The sequence below is a fragment of the Rhipicephalus sanguineus genome, chromosome 2 (genome assembly GCF_013339695.2).
Source record: "Rhipicephalus sanguineus isolate Rsan-2018 chromosome 2, BIME_Rsan_1.4, whole genome shotgun sequence".
NCBI classification, from domain to species: Eukaryota; Metazoa; Arthropoda; class Arachnida; order Ixodida; family Ixodidae; genus Rhipicephalus; species Rhipicephalus sanguineus.
In genome coordinates, this window is record NC_051177.1 from 233,444,650 (window position 1) to 233,472,139 (window position 27,490).

The 27,490-nt window shown below is 47.3% G+C and overlaps 1 protein-coding gene across 1 annotated transcript in view; it reads left to right on the forward strand.

Annotated features, from left to right (window-relative positions):
- Nucleotides 1-27,490, forward strand: part of LOC119382298 (protein O-mannosyl-transferase Tmtc3) — a 473,291-nt gene that overhangs the window by 63,532 nt on the left and 382,269 nt on the right. The window contains exons 5-7 of the mRNA XM_049413068.1: nt 8,211-8,297; nt 14,456-14,593; nt 16,358-16,451. Coding sequence (XP_049269025.1) covers nt 8,211-8,297; nt 14,456-14,593; nt 16,358-16,451 — 319 coding nt within the window. The remainder of the gene's footprint in view (nt 1-8,210; nt 8,298-14,455; nt 14,594-16,357; nt 16,452-27,490) is intronic.

Consider the following 27,490-nt stretch of genomic DNA (forward strand, 5'->3'; position numbering starts at 1 on the left):
AGGAAAACGGCGACGGTATCGCATGGATCGGGCGAGCCAGTGATTAGATTGGGGCGTACCGACTCGGTTGCCGACATGTCGTGTCATCTCTTGCAGGGACGGTAAATCGCACTTTCCAGATGAGCTAGCGCCACCACGCGGATTTTTTCGGAAGGCAGGAAACGGTGGTGGGTTTCCCACTCGCCATGTTTGTGTGCATGTTTGTGTGGCTGCCGGGGCGTTGTAGTAGGCGCCATGGAGAAAAATGGGCTAAGAGCGAAGAGCAATCGCATGTGCAGTGTGCCACAATGTACAAATTGTGCAATACAGTAGAACCCCGCTGATACGTTTTTGAAGGGACCGTAGGAAATAAACGTAAGAGACGGGAAACGTAAGAGCCGAAAAACAGGAAAAACGGCAAAATATTTAGTGGTACAGAATTTTATTTCAATTCTTACGAGCAGCACGAAAATTGGCGCGCTCAGCCGCGATCTAGTCGATGGATAGAAACGCGGAGCTTAGGACGGCCTCATCCACAGAAATGTAATCAACGTATGTGATTTTTCTAACGCCAACAGCTGTAGGCATGAAAGAACTAGGCACACGCAATCACGACCGGCGCTGCGAGTCCGACCGCGAACCGCACGCACGACCATGCGAGCTTCAACCAGCTCGAACTCCTCCCGCTCTCCGACAAATAACGATGATGATGAGTCTACGCCAACGCGATGGCAGAAGTGAATGCCAATTTCGAAGGCCTTGCTTTCGCAAGCAATTACGTCATACACGCCATGTTTGTGCAGTACAAATCTCAAAGGCTATGCTTTTGTCAATAGTAAATGCCAATCTCGAAGGCCTTGCTTTCGCGAGCAGTTACGTCATAGACGCCATCTTTGCAATTTGAATCTCGAAGGCCATGCTTTCGCGAGCAGTTACGTCATAGACGCCATCTTTGCAATTTGAATCTCGAAGGCCATGCTTTTGTTTGCATCAATTGAAAGATTCGGTTGCTTGCGCCTCTCATGCGGCTAATATTACGGTCAAACGAGGCCAAGCTGTGTGAAAATGCACCATGGCCGCTCTCTTTGGTAGTCACTCGGTCGGCTCCGAGCGCACTTCGCGACGTATCATACGGGAACGGTCCGACAGTTACGACGTAACAGCGGGGTTCCCAATACATTGTATCCTATGGGAGCTATGCCGGGACCGGCGGAAAACGACGTAACAGCCGGGAAAACGCAGCAGTGAGGAACGTAACAGCGGGGTTCTACTGTATTTGGAAAGGTCAGCTTGCACCACTTTCCAAAAGAGAAAAAACGACGGAAGTTGTGGACAATCAAGCTCCCCATTGGGAAAGAAGTTAGCAAATGGTCGTGTGTATTTCAACAAGGACAACTAATATGTGACTGCTAACTAAAAACATGTTATGTAAAGTCACGGTTGGGAGTGCAACAACAAACACCAGATGCAATTTCATTTCCTTTTATTGCAGTGATGCCTCTATGTTTGTTTCTACATTGAAGCTTTTAGTACGGCATATCGCACACATTCACTGTTAGTTCCTCGGTGCACATTGCAGAAGAAAACCAACAAAATATGATAAATTCATATTGTTAAAAGGTTTTTTAACCTGTTCAAATATATCAGTGTGGCAAACACATGTTTGCATTGAGCAGAGAGACCGGCCTTGCATGTGCATTCTCCCTGAAAATACAGTGAAAGACCCCTGCCATACAGTGTTTATTCTAGGTTCCAGGTGATATGCTGACTTGCTTGATAACTCTCCCACTTGAGAAATAAATCTCTCTCCTCACAATACTGAAACTAATATGTATTACTATAAAAACTACATAGTGTATTTCAACAATTACATCTTTAAAGTCGGCACATAAAGTACATAAGCTGCGAAAATTTCATAAGATTGTGCTCAAAAACAAACAAAAAAAAAAGCATGTTTCTGAAGCACAACACTCCACTCCTTTAAAGGGACACTAAAGAGCAAAACGATTTTTCTCGCATTAGTAAAGTAGTCTTCCACGATACCAAAAACACCATGCTTTCTGTGCGAAGACGCTTAATAAGCGAGAAAACGCGCAAAAAGAAAATACAGATGGCGACGCCACCTTGAATTCCTGCACCATTGGCCGTGACGTCACATACAGTAAAACCTCGGTGATACGATCATGGCTCGTACGAATTTCGGGTTGATACAAATTTTTCTGGGGTCCCGGCCAAGGCCCATTAGCCTGCAATGTATTGGAGGACGGTTGTTACGAACCGATTTGCACCCCGCAACGTTTGATACGAACGTACGGTAGCGCACAGACATGAACAGGAGCTGCCCGCGCTGTCGCAAAAGACGCGGCAGTCACGCGCGGGTGTGGGCATGCGCGGTGCGCAACCATCAACGGTGCGTGGTTGCCTTCGAGATAGTGCGCGCAAATCTTGGAGGCCTTTAGGCGCCTTCGCGTTTAGATTACAGATGATGTTGACGTCGCGCTTTTTCTTTTCCAACGTGTTGACGCCTGCTCCTGTGCTCGAGACAACAGCGTCTTTGCACACGTGCCTACCACGGTGATGGAAGCCATGTCCCTGCGATGAGACGGTCTTGGAAACAAGACTGAAACTTGGGCTGTGGGTCCTTCATGAAGTCCCATTAAAGGTGGACGAAGACCCCAAGCATTGCCTCCTCTATACTTTCTGTGCCCGTCAAGCCGTTGGCACAACAATAGGAGAGCGCCGTCGGCAGAGTTGCACGGCTCTGCCGCTAAACACGCTGGTGGCGCCACTCACGTAGGGGGAGGGGGGTGGTGTACGTCAGCAGGAAGTGCGGCGGGTGCGGCCGTGGGAGCATCGCGGTATGCGTATTTTTGTGGTTTTTCTGCATTTATCGAGTGTTTCAGTCTGAAGTTCCACTAGACGTACGTGTTCTAAGCATGCTTTCTGCGAACCTAGCCTGAACGATACCTGAAGCTGGTTCACAACCGCACCTCACGCTTATTTGGGTATCGACAAAACCGGCGTACTGTTATGCGATTTCCATACTGTATTTAAACTGGCATATGTAGTACACCGTTCATATAAATGACAGCGCACGTGAAAAATAATGATTCAGAGGCTTTTGAAAGTGCGAGCTAATGGGGGCACGAACTCAATTTATTCCCAGAGAGATTGCGGACTTACAATTTCACATATTTTCGTGACAGCGGCTTCTGGAAAAATGTTTTATAAACGTCATTCTTATCCGTGGTTGTAGAAGCATAGTTGACAAGGAGTGGCCTGATGAATCTTGTGCAAATCATTGTGGTGCTGGCTATCAGACGTAGTGCACTTCAGTAGCGCTGAATTTGACACGGCTGGAACGGCTGCTTCAAGTAGTGTTTTCAGGGGCTTTTGCAGCCTTGGCTCCTTTTGAAGTGCCGTTTCTACAAACTGCCGCAAGGTTTCCAGGACGTAGAGCAGCTTGTCCGAAGGATAGAGCAGTCCGCCTCTGTCTTGATGCCGAACAAACTGCTGGAGTGGCTGGTTGGAAAGAGCTTTCGTTGTAACGGCACAGCAATCTTCACAATCCATGTGGTCCATAACAACGTGTGCGATGTAACCACCAACATAAACAACTGCTGACAGCTGCAATGTTGGAAGTCTAGCTGGCACATTTGTCCGCTTCAAGCGCTCCAACACGTGAACAGCTTCCTCTGGCAGCTTGGCGGAAATCGTTGGCGTCTGCTGTCTTGCAACCACAACCCCGTTGTTTTGTCCAGCTTCTTCACTGCGAAGCACGTTACTGTTTTCTGATGCAGCTGCAATACCCGTTTTTAGGAGCTTTTGCAAGCCACTCAGTGCAAATCGGGCATCCAGCTGGTCATTGCAGCCCAGTGATCGCCGGAGTGTTCCAAACAACGACTCAATCGGATCGCCGCTAAATTTCCGCGTATGAACAAATAGAAAATTCTCTGTTCTTAGCAAATAGCGAATGCAGGCAACTGTAGAATACGTTGTCAGCAGAAGTGCCTCGTAGGTGTCAGTGGTCAAGAAGCCATGAGCATGCGTTGCTTGCTTCTTGAGATTTTCCATGTACTCCGGAAAAGTTACTTCCAGCCATTCAAGGCGCTGGTCATCAGGGTCATCGTAATGCCGAACACCGAACCTTTGATGAACATGCTGAAGTTTGTTGCTCGTGTCGTGCAAGATGAACCATCGGTATATGTTTTTCATAAACACGATGGTTGGTCCTCCAGCAGCAAAAATAGGGTGGCAACTGTGCCCAGCTTGTTCTTTAAGAAATTCAAGTGCCGAAGTCACGTCCGGAGAAAGCACTTCCACCGCCTTTTGCACATTCATCTTCTCAGTGTTGTTAGGGTAGACATGCTTTCTGCTCAAGCACCTCACTGGCTTTACTAGCCATTCCTTCTGCATTTCGTACAGCTTCTTCAGAAATATTGCAGACACTTCCCCTCCATTGCCAAGGTCCCGAGCAAGAAACTGTGATCGCACGTTCTTCAATACATGACAGTAGTCGAAACTTAGAAAAAGAAGCCTATCAGCGTCACACGGATGCTGAATCCTATAGGTAAGGAATCCGCCACAAAGGTCCTTCACCGCACTAACGTTCACCTTGTGATTGTCAGTCACGAGACACACTATTCTAAAACCAGCTTCTTCAACCTTTTCCATCACATACCGAATCAACTTTGAGAGTTGGAAGCCGTTCAGACCTTTCGTAAAGAAGTACGACACTGGTATTCTGTAAGACGTCGAGAGCCCGTTGATCACAAAGCACAACAAAGAATTGGCGAGCACAGCCTCACTTTCAGGCTCATTCGCTACACCCATGTCTACATGGCCGACGAAACAGTCTTGTTGCTTATTATATTGCAACTTTGGCTTGATGCGCATTTCGTCGACGATAAGGGTACACATCTTCGATTGAGGTGCCTCAAGCTTGTCAAGTTCAGCTTTTAGGCGGCCTTGTATCAAATCACTGACTCCTTTTTCTCCAGAACTGCTCCCGATGTAGTTTTGAAGGGTGTTTCTGCATGGAAGCTTCAGCAGCGTTTCTTTTCTCGCATGCTCATACGCCTTCGTCGACGGGTGCCTGAGTATTACGCAGTGTTGCACCACATCCTCCGTACAGGTTGGTTTCTTGCGCCTGAAGTTAGTAATCTGGTTCAACAGGAATACAGCAGGGAGGTCCTTCTCTTTCGCTTGCTCACAGTTGTACTCCAAGTCGGCGAAATGGCAGTCATCCTTTCATTTCTTAAGCTCCTCTTTGTATTGGTCAGCTGTTTGGCCAAACCTTTCCAGCTGATTTTTCAAGTTTCTTTTCCATTTCGCTCTTTCAACTGCTAAGAGGCTGGACAGGCCCACATCCCAACTTGCATTGCTTGGTCCGTGACTGTTTTATGAGCACAAGATGTTGCCTCATCCAAGATCATTTCACTGTGCATTGTTTGCTGCTGGCCATCCAGAGAAGTCTCGTTCATGCACTTTGATGTTTGCAGTTCCAAGTCAATGCCATTCGAAGTTGACGCTTCACCGTGAGTATCTTCTCGGTGCCGATTCCGTTTTCGTTTTCATTATCTTCACATTGTGAAGCCGATCGTTTCTGGATGCTTTCGGTGGTCCTCTCCTTCAACGGTTGTGGTCTGAGGTACGATGGGTAGTCGGGAAACACGGTGGGGATAACGCTTTTTTCAGACAACGCCCCTCTGCGAAGTCTGTCTCCCTGAAGTGTTTGCTGCACACTCTGGAGTAGTTTGACGTCGTGTTGGGCACCCAGTCGTCTCTTCGTATAGCCTTGATCCGCTGCTGCCGTGCTGTCTCCTCCGCAGGAATTTCGTGAAAAGAAACACCAGCAATCCTTTGTTTCCCATCCGACCGGCAATGTGGCACACAGCAGTACGCCATCGGTCGCAAGGAGGTCGCATAAAACTTTTTGATCGGCTGTCGTACGTCAACGATGCTATCCTTTGCATCGTGCGATGGCTACAAGCACTTGCAGGTATATCGGCAAACACTTGCAGCAGCAAGAAAACGTCGCAACACGCGATTTTTTAGGCGTGGCAGCATGCGACACAGTGGCGGGAGCTCCACAAGGCACAAAAGTTAACCCCTACGTGGGTAGCGCCACGCCGCGGTGGAATGCAGCGTAAAACCATGGTGGGTGAGAGGCAAGGACGACGGTCGCCGAGGGAGCGTTTGACGGGCACAGAAAGTATAGAGGAGGCTATGCCCCAAGAGACGAAGCGGACGGTCTTGGCAAAGGAGCTTGGCCTCTATCTATCTTGTGCAATGCGCTTCTTAAGTCACTTTCGCCGCAGTATCTGGTGTCATGCAGAAAAGCGTAGTAAGATTAGGAAGCGGCTATTAGCGATCACGGGTCACAATACATCTGTTTCATTAATTACACGCGCACGCAGCACCGTATATTTACGAGTACAAGTATGACGTCTAAAAACTTTACTGGCAATCATTCAGAGCTGTTCATGACGTCGCTGCGGCCCTGAAAAACACAAAACCAAAACGTACGCCAACTTTCTTTTGTCGCATACTAATTTTTCATGTTTTCTGGTGATACGAATTTCGGATGATACAGATATTTTTGGTAACCCCGCGAGATTCGTATCGCTGAGGTTTTACTGTATTTTTGACGGCGCCTCCTTGGGCCTACGTAGCTCCTAATTGGTTAAATCGAAGTACATTGACCTCTGAGGGGGCCAGAGTCTTGACATAACGAGTTTGTGGAAATTTCGTTGAGCCAGTGGCGCCAAAATACGTTAAATGCTCTTTGAAGTCTTTTACGTCACGAATTACAAAGTTTGGCGCGAAATTTAAAAATGAAACTTTGAACTTTGTTTTCTCCTCTAATAATAAACCTATGGTGGTGAAATAAACTACAGAAGAGTACTCCGAGCACACTTTATCAATCTAAACCAATTCATTGTTTCCCATTAGTGCCCCTTTAAAGGAGTACTGACACAAAGTTTTGAAGGCGAGATAACTTGCAGGATAAATTTGTCTGGATGCACATGCATCATCTACGAAATATCAACGCATAATATAGCCTCGAACATATCTAAAATCAAGTTTAAAGTGCGTGTCGTGCCACTGCACGTGAAACATGCCTTTGGTTTTCGTGTAAACAACCAACCACCACCTGCGTAACGAGTTTATGTTGGCTGCCACGATCCTTGCGGGCGCTCTCTCCTAGCAGACCTTTTCAACGGGCAGACTTGCACGGGAGTACAAAGGCTGATTTCTTTGCCTCGGCAGTACATTTCTGGGGGGTCACACATATTTACAATGTCTCAGAGGGGATTATAGCAGCACCCAGGAAGCCTTAAGAGTTGTCAACGCGGTGCTCATGTGCACGTGATTTTGTGTGCTCACATAGCCAGCTATGTTTACATGAAAACCACTCTGGGTGCCGCCTCACTCTTTGAAACTGGAACTGTGACTGGGTACAGTAAAACTATCTCCAAGAAATTAACCCTCGCGTACTCGAGCAAACGACCTTTCCAGCCATTATAAGTCGGTCATTAGCCACTTATTGCAACACAAAAAACAAGGTGAAAAATTTTTGTGTCATTGCTCCCTTAAGGGTGCAGTGTTGTGCTTGTGTGTTAGTATAAGGCATGGAGTGTTTGTCACAGCAGTTGCAGAAGTGCCAGCTTTGGACTAGCATGGGCAACTGATAAACACTATACTTGTTCAGGTAAACATTCACTAAACTGTGGATTTAAATAGCCGAGCTTTTTTGATCAGCTCACCATCCTCGTGAACTGGTAGTCCCAAGTAAAGAACTTTTTTTCTTCATCGGTGCGTTTTTACTTTCTATTTTAATTCTGTGCAGGTTTTCTTCATCACATCTGTTTCACTGAGTGGTAGATTTTACTTGGAAGCACTTAATTCATTGACAACTATAAGTAAGTTGCTGTAAGAAATTATGTGGATGCATTAAAAGATACAGGGCAACATTATTTAATTAAGCATGGTTCTGAGGAGAAAAATAATGTTCGGCTAAACTTTAAAAGTTACACGACAGTAAGACATGCATTGGGCAAGGTGATTCATACTTGATGCAGAACAAAGGAGCGCTAAGGAAACGGCGAGGCAAAGAAAAGGAGAAGTGCCTGTCTGTAGCGCTCCTTTGTTTTACACAGTGGCTGTGAGGTTTTCCTCCTTGATTGCTGCAGCTAAGGAGTGTCCCACCCCATTCTCCCACTGTGCAGTCGGCTGACCAAGAATTTCCTGTGGTTCGGGCTCCTCTTTCTTCTCACAATGCACTCCTTGAAGACATTTGTGCGCAACTTCGAATGGTATGTGGCACTGGATTTTGCAATTGTTGTATAATATCCAGCAGAGCTACTTGGTCATTTAGAACCATTTATTTAGTAGTACTCTCTTGTGGTGTGGAAAACTGGTGGCTGTTAACATGATTGACAGTTTGTACACTAAAAATTCGGCAGATCCCACGCATTGTGGGAATCGGTTTCATGCGAAGCAGTCAGCGAGCACTTCTACATGATGAAGCAAGCGCAATATACACGAAGACTCGGAAAGGAAACAGGACGGAGCGCTCCGTCCTGTGTCCTTTCCGAGTCTCCGTGTAAATTGCGCTTGTTTCATCATGAACCTTTACCAACATGCCCAACTGGCAGTCATCCTAAGAGCACTTCTATGCTGTATTTTATGGCTTTGAGGCAAACATCACGAGGTGAATCTACGTGTTTTTGTAAGTGTATTAGCTGTGTGCACATCATGGTCTTATCAGGCACGTCGACATCACTGGCATTTAAAGGGTAACTTATGGTGTGACATAACGTCCGCCGTCACATTAGAGTACATACGTCAGTATTATCGAAACTAAGTGCACTTTATGGTGCAATCATGTGAATATTATACGTAACTTTTGTTAATGTATTCCTCCGGGAAGGAAGGAATGCTCAATGTGCCAAAGGTTCGCTAAGAAATGCTTCGCATTTAAAATCTCGAACGAGCTTTGCCGCAGATCGACGACACCTGAGACTGTCTGCAAGGTGCAGAGTCATTTTCCCACCTCGATCTACGCTCTGGCTATTTACAAGTGCCCGCCTGTTGATGCCAATGACAGGCCAAATACTGCTGTTGTCACACCGGATGGCTTGTATGAGTTTAATGTGATGCCATTCGGCCTTTGCAATGCACCCGCTACATTTGAGCGCATGATGGACACTGTTCTACATGGCCTGAAATGGAACACGTGCTTGTGCTACTTGGATGATGTGGTGGTATTTGTACCAGACTCTCCCACGCACCTTCGTCAGTTCAAGCAGTTGTTACGCTGTCTCACTGAAGCTGCATGGCCTCCAACCAAGCTTAACATGCTACTTTGGGACACGCAAACTCACCATTTTTGGACATGTCTTGTCAGAGGATGGTGTTCTCCCTGATCCCGCTAAGCTACGTGCTCTTAAAGAGTTCTCGAGGCCCGCATGTTCAAAAGAGTTGCGTAGGTTATGGCACCATTGACAGACCTGCTTCAAGGAGACCCCAGTCTATCCAAGTGGTCCCCGGTTTCTGCGACGCTGCCTTCACCTGCTCACCACACCACCCATACTGTGCCATTTCAATCCAAGTGCTCATACAGAAACCACACAGATGCTAGCAGTGTCGGCTTTGATGCTGCCCTCGCCCAACAAAAGCCTGGCTACCAAGAATATGTTGTTGTGCACGCGAGTCCCACACCCACGAGAACTGTTCAGTAAGTGAAAAAGAATACCTAGCAATCGTCTGGGCCATTTCAAAATTTTGGCCATATCTGTATGGTCGACCTTTTGACATTGGTACCCTAACCATGCACTTTTTGCTGGTTGTCCTCCCTCAAAGATCCCGACATCCTGGTTATATATACCGTTCAGGCCACTGATGACGGTGCTCTTTCGCATTCACCTGTCCCACTGACATTGTGAGTGTCTTCATTCTAGACAGCTAATTTTCGCCACTAGCATCCACCGAAATGACTTCGGAGCAATGCAAAGATTCGTGGATTGTTTCTTTGATGGATTTTCTATCCGATGCCCTTGCACGCCCGCCATCTCAAGTGCCACGCTGACAAGGACTACAGAAATTTCAACACGACAACAAACAGCCTTTTCGCCCAACTCTCTTGTTTGGCTGTGTGTGCCTTCTATGCCATCTGTCTCTTCGAAATTCTTCAACAGGTACAATGGACTCTGCCGGGCCCTACGGCAAACTTAACCGTCAACTACCTCACAGAAGCTCTCCCGCCCACTACGGACCTGTGTTGCCGAGGCCACGAAACTGTATCACGAACCTCTTGTTCTCATGTCACCTTAGACCACCTAAGTGTTTCCATCTTCAGCGAGGGGGAAGAACAAGTGCACCCTGCAGAGCTTCGCAGCTGGATCGTCAGCGCTACGCAGGGGGGCTCGTGCTGGACGTTGTTGCTCTTTGCGCTCGCTACGCCTACACTGTCGCTTCTTGCAATTCCTCTTGTCGACGCCGTGTCGCAGTTGTTTACTGTAAACTTTGTTGTGGTAATTAAGACATAAATTTGAAGAAGTTAAAGTGAATGACAAGACAACTTGCCACCGGGAAGTACCGAACCTTCAATCTTGAGATAATGCTTTCAATGCTCTACCAATTGAGCTACGGGGGTGGTCGTCCTCCCGTCCATATCGGGTATTTTCTGTGAATATAAGCCTGGGAGTGTTTGTCAGCACTACTAATAGCCATGAATGACGACGAGTTTCGGACACTCTGTGAAGCAGACGACGTGCCTCTATCCAACAGCATCGCCAACGCTCGGCTCATGCTTCTCATCGCTGCTGTCTCGCTGGACGGTGCCTCACGCTGCCTTGCCTCTGATAAGCGTAACGTCCTTGGACTGCCAGTAAACCTCTTCACAATTGGCGGAAGGTGCTGTAGTTTCCTGTTGCTACACCCTGGAACTGTGAAGCCGAACGCTCCCACCCATCATGACCGAGAACGCAAACCCACCGGTGCCTTCGCCCCAATCCGTCACCTGCACTGGGGTTCCTTGGCTAAGAGATCCAAAGGTCTTCAGCAGTGCAGGTGAGATCAACGTGGAAGACTGGCTTAATTAACAACCACGAACTGGTGAGCACGCATAACACATGGGATGACCCTGCCAAGCTCAGCCACATCATATTTTATCTTACTGGCATCGCCGAATTGTGGTACACTCAAACCTCGATATAACGAACACGGATATAACGAATTATCGGTTATAACGAAGTAAATGAAGAACAGCGTTGTCATAGCTACACTCTAAGAAAAAATAGAGTATTTGGGGAGTATTTCTGCCACGCAACTATAATCGTCATCCATCTCGCGTACTTTCCTCGCGTTATCGCCGCGGTCGCGGCACTTCCCGGTCACGAATGGCACGCGCGTTATCAGCGTGACAGAGCATTCTTGATCGGAAAGTGACGAGAGCCACGTTTTCAAGAAAGGAAACGTGAGAAAGCCAGATGACGTTTATTGTTGCGTGGCAGAAATACTCCCCAAATACTCGATTTTTTCTTAGAGTGTACAGTGTTACAAAAAAAAATAAACGTTTATAACGAATTTTCGGATATAACGAAGTTATTTTCGTGGCAGATGCGACTGTTATAATGATGTTTGAGTGTGCAACAATCACAAACACGACATCCCTACATAGTTGGCATTCTGGACATCCTTCTCAGAAATGTTTGGTCAATTGGCTGTCTGCAAGCATCGCACGGAGCAGCGCTTGCGTGTCCACGCACAGCAGACTGGAGAAAGCTTCACAAGCTACATTGAAGACGTCATCGGCCTTTGTAGACGTATCAACGACGCCTTGTCCGAACTTGACAAAATTCAGCAAATCCTGAAAGGCATTGACGATGGCGTGATCCACATGCTTCAGGCTAGGAATCTGCGGCCAGTTTCAGAGGTCGTCACCTTGTGTCAGAGTTGCAGTGAGTTGAAGAAGCAACATGACCCAACTCAACAGCTTCCGCAGAGTGGCGAGTCACTTTCCAGCCTTGACACCATTCCCGGTCAATCCACGTTGCTTCAGCCGGTCCGAGACATTGTCTGTGTTGCTGTTGCCTGCCAACCTTCATTAATTCATTCTGGAAACAAATAGCACGAAAAAAAACGTGAGACTAGTAGAACGAAGCATCGTTAATTCCTTTCACTCACTATCCCGTCTGCCCACCACGCTCTGCACTGTCATTTCTGAGGAAGTCGCTCGCGCTGTTTCCCTTGCACACCACGAGCCGCCTCCAGCCACCCCTACCTATGTGCATGCAGTACAGCCTGTGGCCACTCCTGTGGCCTATCCGCAAGCCGTGCGGACTGTGGCCGTGCCCCTCACATATACACGCGGGCAGTGCGAAGGCTTCCACAACCACCTTACATCACCCACTCACATCCTGCGCAACCGCCTGTTCATATTGCATCTTGGGCAGCACCGTCAACAATCCTTTGAGGACGCCTGATAGCCATCCCACTTGACTCCCAGACATGTTTCCTGCCATTGCCACCGTCACCCCCAAACTCTCAGCGACACTGCTCAGTCATCACCATACGGCGACCAGCCCTTTCCCCGATAAGTTCCTGGCGCCATATTGGGCTGTGTATCTGCCAACTGCCCTGACTTCCATCCGCAGCGCTCACCATCTCCTCGTTGACGATCGCTCTCCCCAATGTGTCACCGGGCCGGACCCTTTGACCAGGAAAACTAAGTGCCGCACTTCAAGAGGCAAGAAGTGCGCCATCTTCAAACTGCCCAAACCCTCGCCCCTCTCCTGCTAATGTGGTCTTAGTAACTGTTGAAGGTGTTTCTACATTTGCGCTTGTAGACACCAACGCATCGTTTCTGTTATAGCCGCTAATCTCTGCCATTCATTACACAAGGTGACGACGCCACTTTTGGGACTGTTGCCCTACACTGCTAGCACGCAGCAAGCGACGCCTCTCACAGCCTGCATGGCAAGAGTATTTATAGAAGGCAATCTGTACATTGTTGAGCTGAGTGTGTTCCTCGGCTGGACATGCCGCCTACTCCTCGCTATTGCGCCTCCTGTCCCTGCCAACGCGCAGCATTCACTGTGACACGACACTTGGACTGAGCATCATTCGTTGCAATGGGGCAACAATGTGTAATGGTACGGCCCCGGTCCCACACCCCCGCAGTCGAGAAAAACTATGCAGGATGTGTCAGGTTGGTGTGGGCTCTTCCGTCCTGTACTGCATTCTGAGCAACGTACTGCTCTTCTTCCTCTCTCAGGGTAGACACGACGTTGTTACAGAAAAGACGTGTCCGTCTCGTTCACCACGGAAGCGCAATAGCATTAAAGAGCCCGTGTCGCAGAAAACACAGTTTTGGCCGAAATGTCCTGATCGATGGCAAGCATGGAAACTCGAACCTGAATGGAGCCCAGATGTAGACATGGCAGGCACGTATTGTACCACATAGCCATGCATGCGCTTGAAGCTGCTTTGGAAAAAGATCTAAGCAGTTTCAAGCTTTGCCAATACAAGTGTGACGTGTGGCAAGAAGCCACATTATTAGATGTAGGAAAGCAGACGACCTTGAAGGGCTCGTTTATCTTTGTTGGACACAATATTAATGAGAACTAGCAGACAATAACGCCAAGGAAAGTGTAGGGGGTGTTATCTGTAGTATTTAGAATATAAATGTGAAGAAAGTAAAGTGGACGAAAAGATGACTTGCCGCCGGCAGGGATCGGTCCCTGCCGGCGGCAAGTCATCTTTTCGTCCACTTTACTTTCTTCATATTTATATTCTAAATACTACAGATAACACCCCCTACACTTTCCTTGGCGTTATTGTCTGCTAGTTCTCATTAATATTATTAGATGTAGTATTATTTTCCAGAAGCATAGAATCACACTAGGTGTTACACCGTGCTATTCGCATAGTGAGTGGGTTGTTTAAAGTTGCCGACCCACTACGAAAGGCTCCGCCATAATTCATCATCGGCCGTAGCATCAACTGAGCGTGCCGCTACGTGAGTGTGCGTGGCCTTACAGATATGTAAGGGATGCTTTCCTGCAGAGGCGGGACGCGAAATCACGCTGTCACGTTCCGCTCTTAACGGTGAAGCTTTAGTGTCCTTTTTTCTTCGTTTTCACATTTAGTGTTTTTGTTTTGTACCTGAATACACGTGTGCTTCACAACTTCAGTGTCTTTCTTTTCAATGGTGGATTAATCGTGATTGACCTTGTCATTCCGAATTCCTGTTATTTTGTGTTCATTCACTGTATCTTGAATTCTCTTCACTAATCTACGCTTGTAATTTATAGTTCCTGTGTGCCTGGTGCTTTCAAGCTGGGTAATTTTATATTCACTCTACTAGCTTATTTCTTATACCAACTACATTTTCGTTTACTTGACCACGCCTCACGTAGAGCGTCTGGACAGTAGTACTATAACTAAAACCGTGTCATTGCTGCTCCAGGGAGTCCGAGTACAGCATCTTTATGGCCGGACTCAAGGTCAACAGCCAGAATGCGAAGTTGTACAACAACGTGGGCCACGCCTTGGAGGGACAGGGGGACTATGCCCGAGCGCTGGAGTACTTCCTCAAGGCCGCCAGGTGAGGAGGGGAGAAGTGTGGCTCTGACGTTTTTGTGCGTGGTTACCAGGCCCTGATCAGTACACGTTTCTGCTGTTTGTGGCTGTGTCACATGGGGACCTTCAGTGTTGCTTAGGATCAGTGATTCTTCTCCTGCGCCAAATGAGATTAACTGTGTCATCCTGATGAAATCGAGGTACATTACGTGAGCAGTCTCCACGTTTTACAGCTTCGATCATGGGCTATTGCGGCGCCAGCTTGTCAAAACACATTGTGCATCATTTTGGGGCCACACAAGTCGCATTCACGGGCCAAGAATTATTCAGAACACGAAACAGAGTGAGAGTGGGCAACTGCACGTGTTGGCATTGCACGATTCAAAAGGGAGACGCAGGGTGTGTATGTCTCCCTTTTCGTCTTCCTTGCGCCTACTATTTCAAATCCTGAAGCAGAGCTCGCGCATGCGTCCCCACTAAGCCACAGTGCCATGTGCGGTGTCGGCACTGCTTATGTTGTGCAAGTCGGATTTATGGCAAGACACGCTGTTGGCAAAAACTCAAGACTTGAAGGCCAAACAGTGGTGACCAAGTGTGGTGGCGCTTCATTGACTAGTATCGTCTGCTCCGGAAATGCTGCTCGTAGCTCGTTTCAAGCGCTGCACGACATGTAATTCAGGCAATATTCAGTAATAACTGCATGCGTGCCGCTAAAATATCTCTCACTTCTGTTTCTGGTCATTTCGGAATGAAATCTGGGAAAACTAGCAATAGATGTGTGCAACGACAGCAAATTTTTAAATCTCATCCAGGGGAAAACTGAAAAGAATGCGTCGTTCCATGGCCCTCAATCTCGACCAAGCTCCTGCCAGCGTCCCCGAGCAGTGCCGCAGCAAAGTTCTGGTCAATAGAGTTACTCTCCACGTTCCCCTTGGTGAACAGAGTTGCGCATTTGATAGCGCGCTCATGTGCACAAAAGGCATCCTTTTGAAGGAAGGCCAACTTGACAGCTTAGCGTGTGCTGGCTCTCACAGCACCACCACGGCCACACCAGCGCTGTTGCAAGCAGTGCTGAATGTTTTGTCAGTGCAGTGTTGTGTTTATATGCAGGCCAGTGGTCTTTTGTTTCGTCCTGTCTTTCGGCGCTGCTTCCTGCATATATTCTACATGCCTTGAACGCATATTAGAGTTGTTAATGTGGGTGTTTTTTTTTTATTACCTTAATATTGCTCGGTGCAGTGACTGTTATTGATATCTGGTATCTTGACGCTGTAAAAATGTCATTCAATAACTTAAGGCCTTAGCTACTGAGGGCCACTTCTTGTGCCTGTGTGGCATGGCTATTACCAGCATGCAGTGTGTAGAAGCGCTTGTAGGGGCCTAAAATAAAAAGCGCAATTTTGAGACATTGATGGCTCTGCCATAGTACTCAAAAACAGGGTAAATATTTTACTTCCATGAAATTATGTCTGCTCTGTGTTACAAGGGAGACACACTTGTCATTTCTTGCACTACTATTTGAAGAATTTGAACCCAAGTATTGTGCAAAAGATAGTGTAGAAGAGCTTGCACCTCCGTAACACTGTAATTGCACTTTTGTTTATTGTATTGCTATGTGATCAAGCAGTGTGCATGGTGTGTATAGCAAGAAGTCTCCTAGCTAAGGCAAGGATCAACGCAGGTAACAATAATGTGTTGATCACCTATTGAAACACCTTTGCTTCTCGGTGTGATACATCATTTCCCTCTGAATAAACTTTGAAGTGCGCATTCAACTCTTTCTCCCCAGTGTGCAGCCTGATGACATTGGTGCTCACATGAATGTCGGCCGCACATACAACAACCTGCTGATGTTTGAAGAAGCGGAGGCTGCCTTTATCAAGGTGACTGCTTTGCCGGCTCTGGCAGATCTATAGAATAAGAAAGCAGCGTCAATGGAATGCACAAATCCCACTGAAAGAGCTTGCATGGTGGGTGGTACAGAGCATCTGTTCGCACACGTGTTCCAGTAATAGTATAAAGGAATACCAACGTGAAATATCAGTATTTTACACCTCAATAAAAGCCTTATATTGCTAAGTGTCAACTTCCACGAGTATGTGTACAGAGAGGTCATTCCATTCTATTACAGCTCGGGGAAAAAGAGAATATTTGGTAATGTTGTTTTTATATTGAAACGGCACTAATTGGTTCGAGCCGAGGAGGCAGGCTGTAAGTCCGAGGGCCGCGGAGTAAAGACACACGCTCCGAGTCCCCAACAGAAGGGCCCCCGTTTATTGTCGGCACACTCTGTATGTACTACATCCTATAGAGGGCGCCTCATATTCGGCTTGGCAATCGCGCCCTCTACACTAATGAAACAGGATGCCGCTGTCTTGTGCGATATCCAGAGGAATATTAAATATACTCACATCGTAAGCTATTTAACTTGCCTTGGAAATTTTTTACGTAAACTTTATGAAGATGGGTTTGTATGAGCTCTACCCTACAAGCACGACCGGGAAGGGACGTGATGGTTCTCCATCACCCCAACGTACGAAGGCACTGCGGCTGAGTTCATCGACTCTCCAACGTGGCGAAGAAAAGGCACTCGCGGCAGGTTGTAAAGAAACTTGCGTTTGTTAACCCAAGATGCAGCGCAGTGCAACAGTCGTGGGATTGCAGGCCGACCAGGGTAGCTCCGCAAAACCGATCAATTACGCTTGTGTGCTGCGCTATCGGCTACTGCACCAGGGGGATCACCGAGCATGCGAACGAGAAAGTGCCTGCTAAGGCAACGCACCACCATTGTAGCCGGCCTGAGAGCATCAGTCCCGTGGCAACCAAGCTCCAGACAGAAGTGAGCTCGGGTGGAGAGGGGGGCCGTGACGCAGTGGCATATGCCAGCGCGGCGTGCGGCACCGGGACGTCTTGACGCCGGGAGGGTGAAGCATGATTTCCATGGAGAACTAAGCCGGGCGCCGTGGCCATCTTGCCAGCTGGGAGACGAGGTGCAAAAGGAAAGCGATCCCCACAACTTAAGGCATGGGATTTTGTTTCTTAATACTGCACGTTTCAAGTCTACTTGGCTAAGTAACTGAGTAATGAGGGACCGAAACTATTAAAGATAAAACATACAGCTTTTGCCTCTCTTTCAACTCTTTCCAGCTTATGTAGGTTAATCTGTGTGAATGGGTCTCATATAACATTTGCACATTCTAGAATTGGTAGTACGATAGCATTGAAAGTGACGAGTTTAGAGATGCTATATTCATTTTGGGAGACTTCCTTTAATAATGACGTAACTCTCCTTTAGTAAGGAATAACTCTCAGCCTTATTAAAGACAGCATTGAAATGATTATCGCAGTGAATGTTGTTAGCTATAATGAGACCTAAACATTTGAACTCATCCACACGATTTAAAGCTTCACCGCAGCTGTGTTGGTATATAAAAGAGGACTTTTTTTTGCTACTTATGATCATTACATAGCATTTGTCATAATTCACAGACATCGGGTCTTGCACAACTCATCACTTTATCTAATTCTGATCAAAAGGTAAAGTTATCGCAGTATACAGAACACAGTCGTTGGCATATTTTTAACTCCACAGTCGTCTGCGTGGCATTTATAAAAAGGAGGAAATAGCGACGCCAGAACTGATTCCTGGGGGACACCCGAGCCAAAAAAGCAGCATTTTGGAGGAGTAATAATTAAAGACAACCTGCTGTTTTCGAGAAGTCAGGTATGTTTGTATCATCCAATGACAAAGTTGGGGTTTTTTGAACACTTCCTAAAGTTTCATAACTGCAGTAGGCTCTTGATAATTCCAACTCGAAGGGACCCCTGAATTTCTTTGAATTATCAAAGGTTTGAATAATCAGATGTTCTTATAAATATCACTTGCAGGCAGCACGCCAACTTGTGTTGTAATGTTTATTGTTTCTCAGAGCTGCAGCAACATCATAAAAACTCTGTGCGATTCCCAGTAAAGTTTGAAGTGTGTGGCACTCTAGGAGCCTGGCTTGTCGACCGTCCACCTTCTCATGTCGCACGGTCATGCAGTGGTCAATACAGGCCCAAAACAAGGCCACCAGTGCTCAAAATGAGCAATGTTTAAATAATATAAGCCAAGAAATAATCGCAATAACTGACATAAATTCGCCAAAAACGCTTCTGAAACATGTGGCTGATACACACGATGCGCAAGAGAGGACGCCACCGCCTTGTGGGCAGTTCTGTCTCCTCCCCCTTTACTTTGGATCCATTGCATGCACATGCAATTTTGTATGTGTATGTATACAAGCACACGCACGAACGTACTACAGTAAAATACGGTTTATTGAAATATTTATTGAAAAAATTTATTGAAATATTTAAGCAACATCAACAGACATATTTGAGTTTTTCAGTGAACTTGTATTATTTAATTTTAGGTGACATGAATACGAAAATAAAGGTGCGCAGCACCACACAATTTTTGCGAGAAACGCCTGAACCACCCAACGGCCGTTCACAGCTGCCGTGTAGCAGCGCGACAACTCCATCGAGTCGAAAGACGTTTCTAAGGCCATCGACTGGATGGCCTCTCGAAAGGGCCCGTGTGACGCAGGTGTAATTTGCATTCATCGTTCAGTCTGAACCAGACCCGTTGTTCGGGCTCAAATGGTTTCATGGTTGACGTGTGTTGGTCCCCTTGCTTATGCTGTCTGCTTTGACGGGCCTGAAGCCCATAGTGATGGGGAAGGGTGGTCGTTGATGTCAGGTACTGAATAGACCACAAGGCACTGAAGCTGGCACACTCTTGTCTGTCACAATTTCTTGTGGAATCTCAAAACGGGAGTATGTCTTTTTGAGGCTGCAAATGATTGTGCGACCTGTAGTTGAGGACAGTTGTTCAACTTGTACATACTTTGAGTAGTACTCAACTACGAGCAAGTGGGGTGACCAGTTGTGGTAAAATAGGTCTATTCCCGATTTCGGCCAAGGCAGGGTTGGCTGGCATGTCGCACTGATATGTGATATGGTGCTTCACCATGTTCTCCACATGAGATGCCACCATGACTCAGGGGCAGTTTCTCAGGCTGCTGGATGCACCAGGCGCCAGAGTAGCCCCTCTTCACAGTACAGCTCGTCTCTACAATCTCAAAATTTCCGAGCAGATGTGTGTAGTTTTTGCGTTTTTGGGTAGCCATCTTGTACATACAGGGTACATCCGAAAAGTACAATAACTGCAGACATACTAACTGATTAGCACAAAAAACAACGGACAAGGTAGAGACGACAGAAAGGATGGAGCGCATAACTTCAACTGAGGATTTATTCACAGAAAAAACACGAAATCACAAGCTGCGCAGGAGGTTGCGCAACGCGCAATCACTCAAGCACGGCCCCCAATACGTCACTAACTTTAACATTTCCCACGCTTATGCAACCCACACGTGCCACACCTGGCCAAACGGTTCTGTGCGCAGATTTCTTTCCAAGAATATGCACTCTTTATGCTGAGAGCCAGCGACAGTGCACTCACACAACTGATCATCCGCTTTTCTTATGCAAAAAGCCTCGAAAATTTCTCTGCCTGCTTGCCCTCTCAACCGCCTGAGCACACGGGTGCAGTTGAACTGCGCTGTACACACACATCTACGGCAATGGTCCTCGAGATGTCCAGCAGCCACGACAGCACTGACACGGTGTTCCCTCAAACGGTCGTTTAAGCAATCACTTGTCTGACCAATGTAGAGCTTACCGCATGACAGTGGAATCACGTAAACCACTGCAACGGAGTATTCTACGAACTGGGTGGCATGCTTTTTTACACAGGCACGAACGCCTTCCGCAGCATTCACCATGCGGCACATCCTGGAGAGTTTTTTTGGCTCAGTAAAAACTACTGAAACGCCGCACTTCAGTGCTGCCTTTTTGAGACGGTGCGACACTTTGTGCACTTACGGCACCGGTACAGGACGCACCTGGCTGCACTGCTCACTGAGCCCAGTTTTTGGTCAAGCCTCGGAAATGAGGCTTTCCGCTACAGACACTATGGTGCCGTCATGGAACTCGGCGCTTCGCAGTCTGTTGACTCGGTGCATAACACTCGAGGCCACCTGTGGCGGTATTTTGCACGCGTTCCTTAAACGGACAGGCGGTCCGTCCGTTTGAGTCGCACGCGATTGGTCAATGTGAGCCTGAAAACAGCCAATGAGTGAAGTGGAAGCCTGCGTTTCAATCCAATCCAAGCCGTCTGGCAGCCAGTTTAATCCATTCGTTTCGTTTCGGACGGTCTCTCTGACCGTTATTTCGCCTCCGTCCGAAAGCAGACACGTGACGCCATGGCTCACGTGACAATCAACATCGCGGCGCTCGTCAGGCTCACATTGACCAAACGCGTGCGACTCAAACGGACGGACCGCCTCAGTCCGTTTTAGGAATCCTTACAAAATACCGCCGCTGGTGCTCGCACATTCTCTGCAGGGCGGCTCGAAGACAATTCACTGCTATTTCCCTTTTGACTGTCTTCGAGTGGGCCGAATTATAGTTGAGGATGGGTTTCCTACTTTGGGGGCAATGTGCCCAGCACAGTTTACATTCATTAAAGCTAATGCGGAGATCGAGGAATTGCAAGCGCCCCTCTACTGGCATCTCATGTGTGAACCTTAGCCTGCAGGAATTTGCTTTGAAAGCTTCCAGAACACTATTGACAGCAACGTCCTTGGTATCATTAGCCACGCCATGCACCGTCGCTGGCTCTCAGCACAAAAGAATGCATATTCTTAGAAAGAAATCTGCGCACGGAGCCGTTTGGCCAGGTGTGGCACGTGTGGGTTGCATAAGCATGGGAAATGTTAAAGTTACTGCCGGTTTGGGGGGCGTGCTTGAGTGATATTTTGCGTGTTGCGCAACCTCCTGTGCAGCTTGTGATTTAGTGTTTTTTCCGTCAATAAATCCTCAGTTGAAGGTATGCGCTCCGTCCTCTCTGTCGTCTCTACCTTGTCCGTTCTTTTTTTGCGCTAATCAGTTATCTCTACAGTTAATACGCACCAACTAGCCCAACTCACGTCTCTAATTCTGCTGCTTTCTAGTACATTGGGCCCTGTTCTTCCACCTTCTTTTTGTGTTGATCCGTCGGTAACAACCTCATTGCCAATGCTATGTGTCGTGCGCGGGTCCGTACGTTCGCACTCAACAACCGTCTCGTGCCATTGGAAGTTCGTGCTCGCTTTACCCCATGTGCCTCTTCAGCTAGCCATGCCAGAAGAATTACGGAGATTATGCCGGTCAGAACTTTGGCGCCAAGTCCGCCACTTCCGCTTTGCCTTCGTGTCTTCACCGAGTCTGAAGTGACTGGACGCCGTAACTGGGAAGCCGTGTGCCGGAGGAGAACCCGTGAGGCTGCGAACATGTCCAACTTTCTCTGGGAAAAGTGTGTTCCCTCACTGAATGCTTGGAAAAAGTGCAACAGGATAGCCGGTGCAGCTGCTGCGCCCCTAACCACTTTTGAGTGCTCCGTTCCTACCAAAGTTCATGATGTGTTAAATGCTGGCCAAAATTTAGCAATGCGCCTAATGTCACGCCAGTATCTTTGATCGACCTTGTAAGGAGCATCGCTAGCCACGCTGGTGGTGACGGAACAGAATAGATGTTTAGTGGAGGGTGTGGATTGCTTGCCCCCAAAGTGTCGCTATGATTGGGCACCCAGAAATGCATTGAGGAATTCGGTTCAACACCTAAAAGCAAATGACCTTGCCTTGCTCGTTTCGGACAAGGAAGGCGGTTTTGTAGTGCTACCCAATTCAGTACACCGTGAAAAAGCGAGAGCAGCAGTAGATAAGAACCATTCCAAATGCCCTTCAGCACAGCTGAAGAAGGAAGCCTTAGCGTTGTGCAAGGACATGTATTTTGAAAGACTTAGAAAGTGCCTATCAGTGACAAAAAATGACAAGTTAAGCCTCTTCTTCTCTGTCAAGAGTCACAAAGAAGGGATAGGCCACTAAGGTCGATTGTGTCGAAAAAGGACTGTTGGCAGGGTGAGCTTTCGAAGTTCCTTCAAAAGCAACTCGATGTTTTGGATACTGATGATCCCTTTCTTGCACCTACCGTAATTCAAGTTCAGTCATCCAGTACATGTTAGACCATGAAAAACGGGGGAGTGTTTCTTTGCTTTTTCGGTAGACGTAGAAGATCTGTTCTACTCTGTTCCACGGGATGAACTATTAATTGTGGTTAGAGATCGCATAGAGGATTTCGGTGGTGTTGCCTTTGAGAACATTTCAGAGGTTTCTGTTGACGATTTTCTGCAAATGCTCAGATTTTACCTCTCATCTACACTTGTTGATTTTAACAGTGATGCGTTCGTTCAAAAGGGACGGTGTTGGTATCAGCTCAAGCATCGCGCCAATTTTAAGCGATTTGTTTTTATCCAATTTTGACAAGAAAGTGAACGCGTGTGTTGACAAGACTTTTGTTGCAAAAATTTTTATATAGTATGTCGATGATTTTCTGATTTTTATGAAAGGTGTGGCTAATGATACAAAGGATGTTGCTGTGAATAGTGTTCTGGAAGCTTTCAAAGCAAATTCCTGTGGGCTAAGGTTCACACATGAGATGACGGGTGCTTGCAATTCCTCGATCTCCGCATTAGCTTTAATGAATGTAAACTCTGCTGGGCATACTGCCCAGCAGAGAAATTTTCTAGGCTTTTTGGATAAGAGAAGCGGGTGACCGGTGTGTGAGTGCACCGTCAATGGTCTCAGTAATAAGGAATGCATATACTTAGAAAGAAATCTGCGCACGGAAGCGTTTGGCTAGGTGTGACACGTGTGGGTTGCGTAAGCACGGGAAATGTTAAAATTAGTGACATCTTGGGGGCCGTGTTTGACTGATATTTTGCGTGTTGCGCAACCTCCTGCGCAGCTTGTGATTTCGTGTTTTTTTTTTCTGCGAATAAATGCTCAGTTGAAGTTATGTGCTCCACCTGTCTGTTGTCTCTACCGTGTCGGTTGTGGTTATTTTGCGCTAATCAGTTATGTCTATGCAGTTAATACGCACAACCAGCCAACTCACGTCTCTAATTCCGAACAGTAATATCAGCGACTCAGTTTAAAAAAAAATGTGGATCAAATCATTACGACACATTAAAAAACTTTGAAATAGGGTCCTCCTGCATCGATACATTGCTTCCAGCAAGATTTCTGGGCATTGATGGTGTCACTGCACGCCTCCTCCAGAATGTCCTTTAGAGCCTTGGTGCAAGCCTCTTGGCTCTGTCAACTGTTCCAAAATGACGTCTTTTCATGGGATGTTGACACTCTGACAAACCATCATCACCATAGGATGTCGTTATGATAGGGAAAAGTTTGTACTACGTGGAGTTGCAGAGTTTCACACAAAAGTTGGTGCCAATCCTTTTGCCTTTGTTCCAATGGGTGCAGTATTATGGCTTGCACGGCAAATAAAAACGGGCTTCATGGTCCAGCCTGTCTTCAGATGGTCACAGCGACCGTGCCTGCACAAGTGAGGTGCTGGAGCCCAAGGAGGCGTTGGGGATCTGTTTCGACTGTGGCAGGATGATCATACATGGAGTAGTGACAATACTCTGCACCAACAGCCAAGAGTTCTTTCTTTTTCTTTATGCACGCTCGAAGGTGTGCACCAGAGTGGAAAGATACTCGATGGTGTGCACGAAACGTCCACACACTCGAATGGTGGAGAGACAGCCGAGCTGCGGTGGGAGGAAGGAGGAGTCTGTGCGGTCTGTGGGGCACCGGTTGAAGGGGTCCGCTCTATGCACCGCTGGTGCAGAAGCCTAGCTGCGGTCCCAGCCGCAAATAGTCGTACCGTGCGCGTGTCAGCGTCCCCTTCCCGTTGCGCGCGTCATCGCAGCTACGACGGCTTCGGGCGAATAAGGCAACAGGCCAGCACGTTAACAATAACGCGTAATTGTCGCGTAGAGGGATAGTCCGCTCTCGTAGAAAACAAAGGGTAACGCTTACACTTCGGTCGATGATCGGCTCGCGGAAACTTGGGGCGGTGAGGTGTTACCTCGCAGGTCAGCAGGGCACGAGAGACCGTCTCCTCGTCTGCCCGGTTGTTTTATTCACCTCCCGTCTCCCTCCCCACACGAGGGTTGTTTCCCTCGCAGGGCGAGTTCCCTTTCCCGCGAGCCGGAAGCGAGGATTGGCGCGCGGAGTGACGGGAAAGAAGGGGTTGTACGGAAAGGGCGACGGTGCTCCTCTCCTAGTGGTCCCTCGGCTCCCGCCGTCAGTCGCGATCGCGCCAGCCTTAAAGGCCAACTGCAACGAAATTTTGCGGACCTCAGAAAGTCTATTTATAGGCAGTCTAGCTCGAGATAATGCTGCCTGCCAAATTTCACCTTCGAAATGCAAGTGGTTACCTCAGAAAATAACCTGCCAAGAACGCAATTTTTGATACCGAAAGTAGAAAAAAACGACGCCATTACAGCTGACCGGAAGTGACGCAGACTGCAGCCCGACTGACCGACCGATGCAGGCGAATCGTCTGCTCTGCGCTCCGAAGTATTCGCTTCGCGGCCGCGCCACAGAGTTTCTTTTAGGTGGTAACGAAAAAAAAACAAAGTATGCAAACATCCACCGTGAAGGAAACACGGATACATGAAATAAGAGCAGCTACAGGGGTTAGTTGGTTTTGCAGCTTGGAAATTCACGCTTTTTATCGTACGAGGACGGACTGAGTACGATAAAAAGACAAACACAGAGCACAAACACACTGCTCTCTGTGTTTGTGTGTACTCATTCCGTCCTCGTACGATAAAAAGCGCGAATTTCCAAGACGCATACATGCCCATAAAACTCTTCTCTAAGCAACGGCTGCCCGCTTCGCACCTATCGTCTCGCCCTGCTGTCTTGGAGAACTCGCTGGTTCACAATAAATGATGATGGTGGTTTACACGTCGGCTATTCTCACTTCGGTGATAGACTACGGACGATAAGACAGCGTTGTTTTCGATATCGATGCTCGGTTTGGCACACTTCCATGTCTACCGAAAGCGTCCCTGCATTTTTGTAAACACTTGTCTGACTGCACCCAAAACTTTTACATTAAACCTAACATAGCACAATTTGTTTTCTTAAACTACGTTTACGTGCTTGAATTTCTTTGAACCGAGCACGACTAAATTTATGTCGAACTTTGCTGCTTTGACTACTAGCAACTAGAAGCGAGCCGGTCAGCTTTTGGAGCTTTCATTACTCGCGCATAGATGGCGCAGCTAGTCTAGCGCTTCGCGGGGCGTCGTTTTACCGGCTTTACGTTATACTAATGTCTTTCGAAGAGCGTTACACTATATTTTAGCGTGCGAAAAACGCTGACACAAGCATTTTAGGCTATACTAAAGCTGTCTGATACGAATGCATCTTGTCGCCGGTGCTTCTCCAAACACTGGTCGGGGCTTCCCGCTGTTGGGTTTGTAGTGGCTGAATAGGCTCCGTGCAGACGTAACTCGGATGGATGGATGGATGCTATGAGCGTCCCCTTTATAACGGGGCGGTGACAAGTGTGCCACCAGGCTCGAAAAAAAAAAAAAAAGAAAACCTTTACTCTCTTTTTCTTTTTTTTAGCGTTGGCCTAGTGTCTTTACTTCAATTAAAACTATTTTACTCCAGAAGACAAAAAAAAAAACCTTAAGTTTTCAGCTTCGTTCTGTGCCCTTTACGGCAGAATGTCCTTATTTTTTTTTCCCCATTATTTATTTTTGTCCTTTCTCTCTAGTTTTCTGCCACCAATACTCTAACCGTCTCTTACTTATTTCAATCGCGGGTGTGTTCAGCTTTCCATTGTCTCTAAAACCCAAGGCGTCATGTAGGCTCGTGCCCAAACGTACACCTGGGTGGATGTCTCCACATTCAATCAGAACATGCTCCGCCGTTTCCTGATCTTCCCCGCAGCACGTGCATTGTTCTTCTTCTTTACTGAATCTCGCTTTATAACTACCCGTTCTAAGGCAACCCGATCTCGCTTCAAACAGTAAAGCGCTTCCCATTGAATTGTCGTAAAATGCCTCCCTCCTTATTTCATTTTTGCCCTTCTGGTAGTTACTCAAAGCCGGTTTTTTCTCCATAGCTGTCATCCAGTAAATCCTCTCCGCCTCTCTGACTTTTCGCTTAACGCTCTTTGTTGACATACTGCTTACACTACCAGCCGTATATTTACTAGTGAGCCTCCTAGTTCTTTTTCTCCACTGTGTGTCCACGCTCTTCCTATACAAGTAACGGAACACCTTCTCTGCCCATCTACTCTCCTTCATATTTCTTAGCCTTTCTTCGAACCTTATTTTGCTCTGAGCCTCCCTCGCCTCAAAACCTGCCCATCCCATATCGCCCTTTACAGCCTCATTTGTCGTCTTCCCGTGAGCACCCAACGCGAGGCGTCCCACAGTCCTTTGATTTATATCCATTCCCGATTGCACCTCTGCTCTCATGCACACCACTGAGTTCCCAAAAGTAAGCCCCGGAACCATTACACCCTTCCACAGACCTCGAAGCACCTCGTACCTATTGTATCCCCACAATGCTCTGTGCTTCATTATTGCAGCATTCCTCTTTCCTTTTGCTGCTGAGGCTTTTTCCTGTACCTCCATGTACCTGTCACCCTCATTTATCCATACTCCGAGGTACTTGTATTCGCTCACTCTCGGTATTTCTTGGCCCTGTATTGACACCGCCTGATCACAAGGGTCATTGAATACCATCAATCCACATTTTGTTACACTAAATCCTAGTCCTAGAGCTTCCCCTTCCCTTCCGCATATATCCGCCAGCTGCTGTATATCCTCTCGACTGTCAGCAAATAAGACAATATCGTCAGCATAAAATAATCCTGGAAGCTTCTGCTCAATCATCACGCCGCCCTGTTTGTGTGACAGATTAAAACCAAAGTTGCTACCTTCTAGCGCTTTTTCCATATT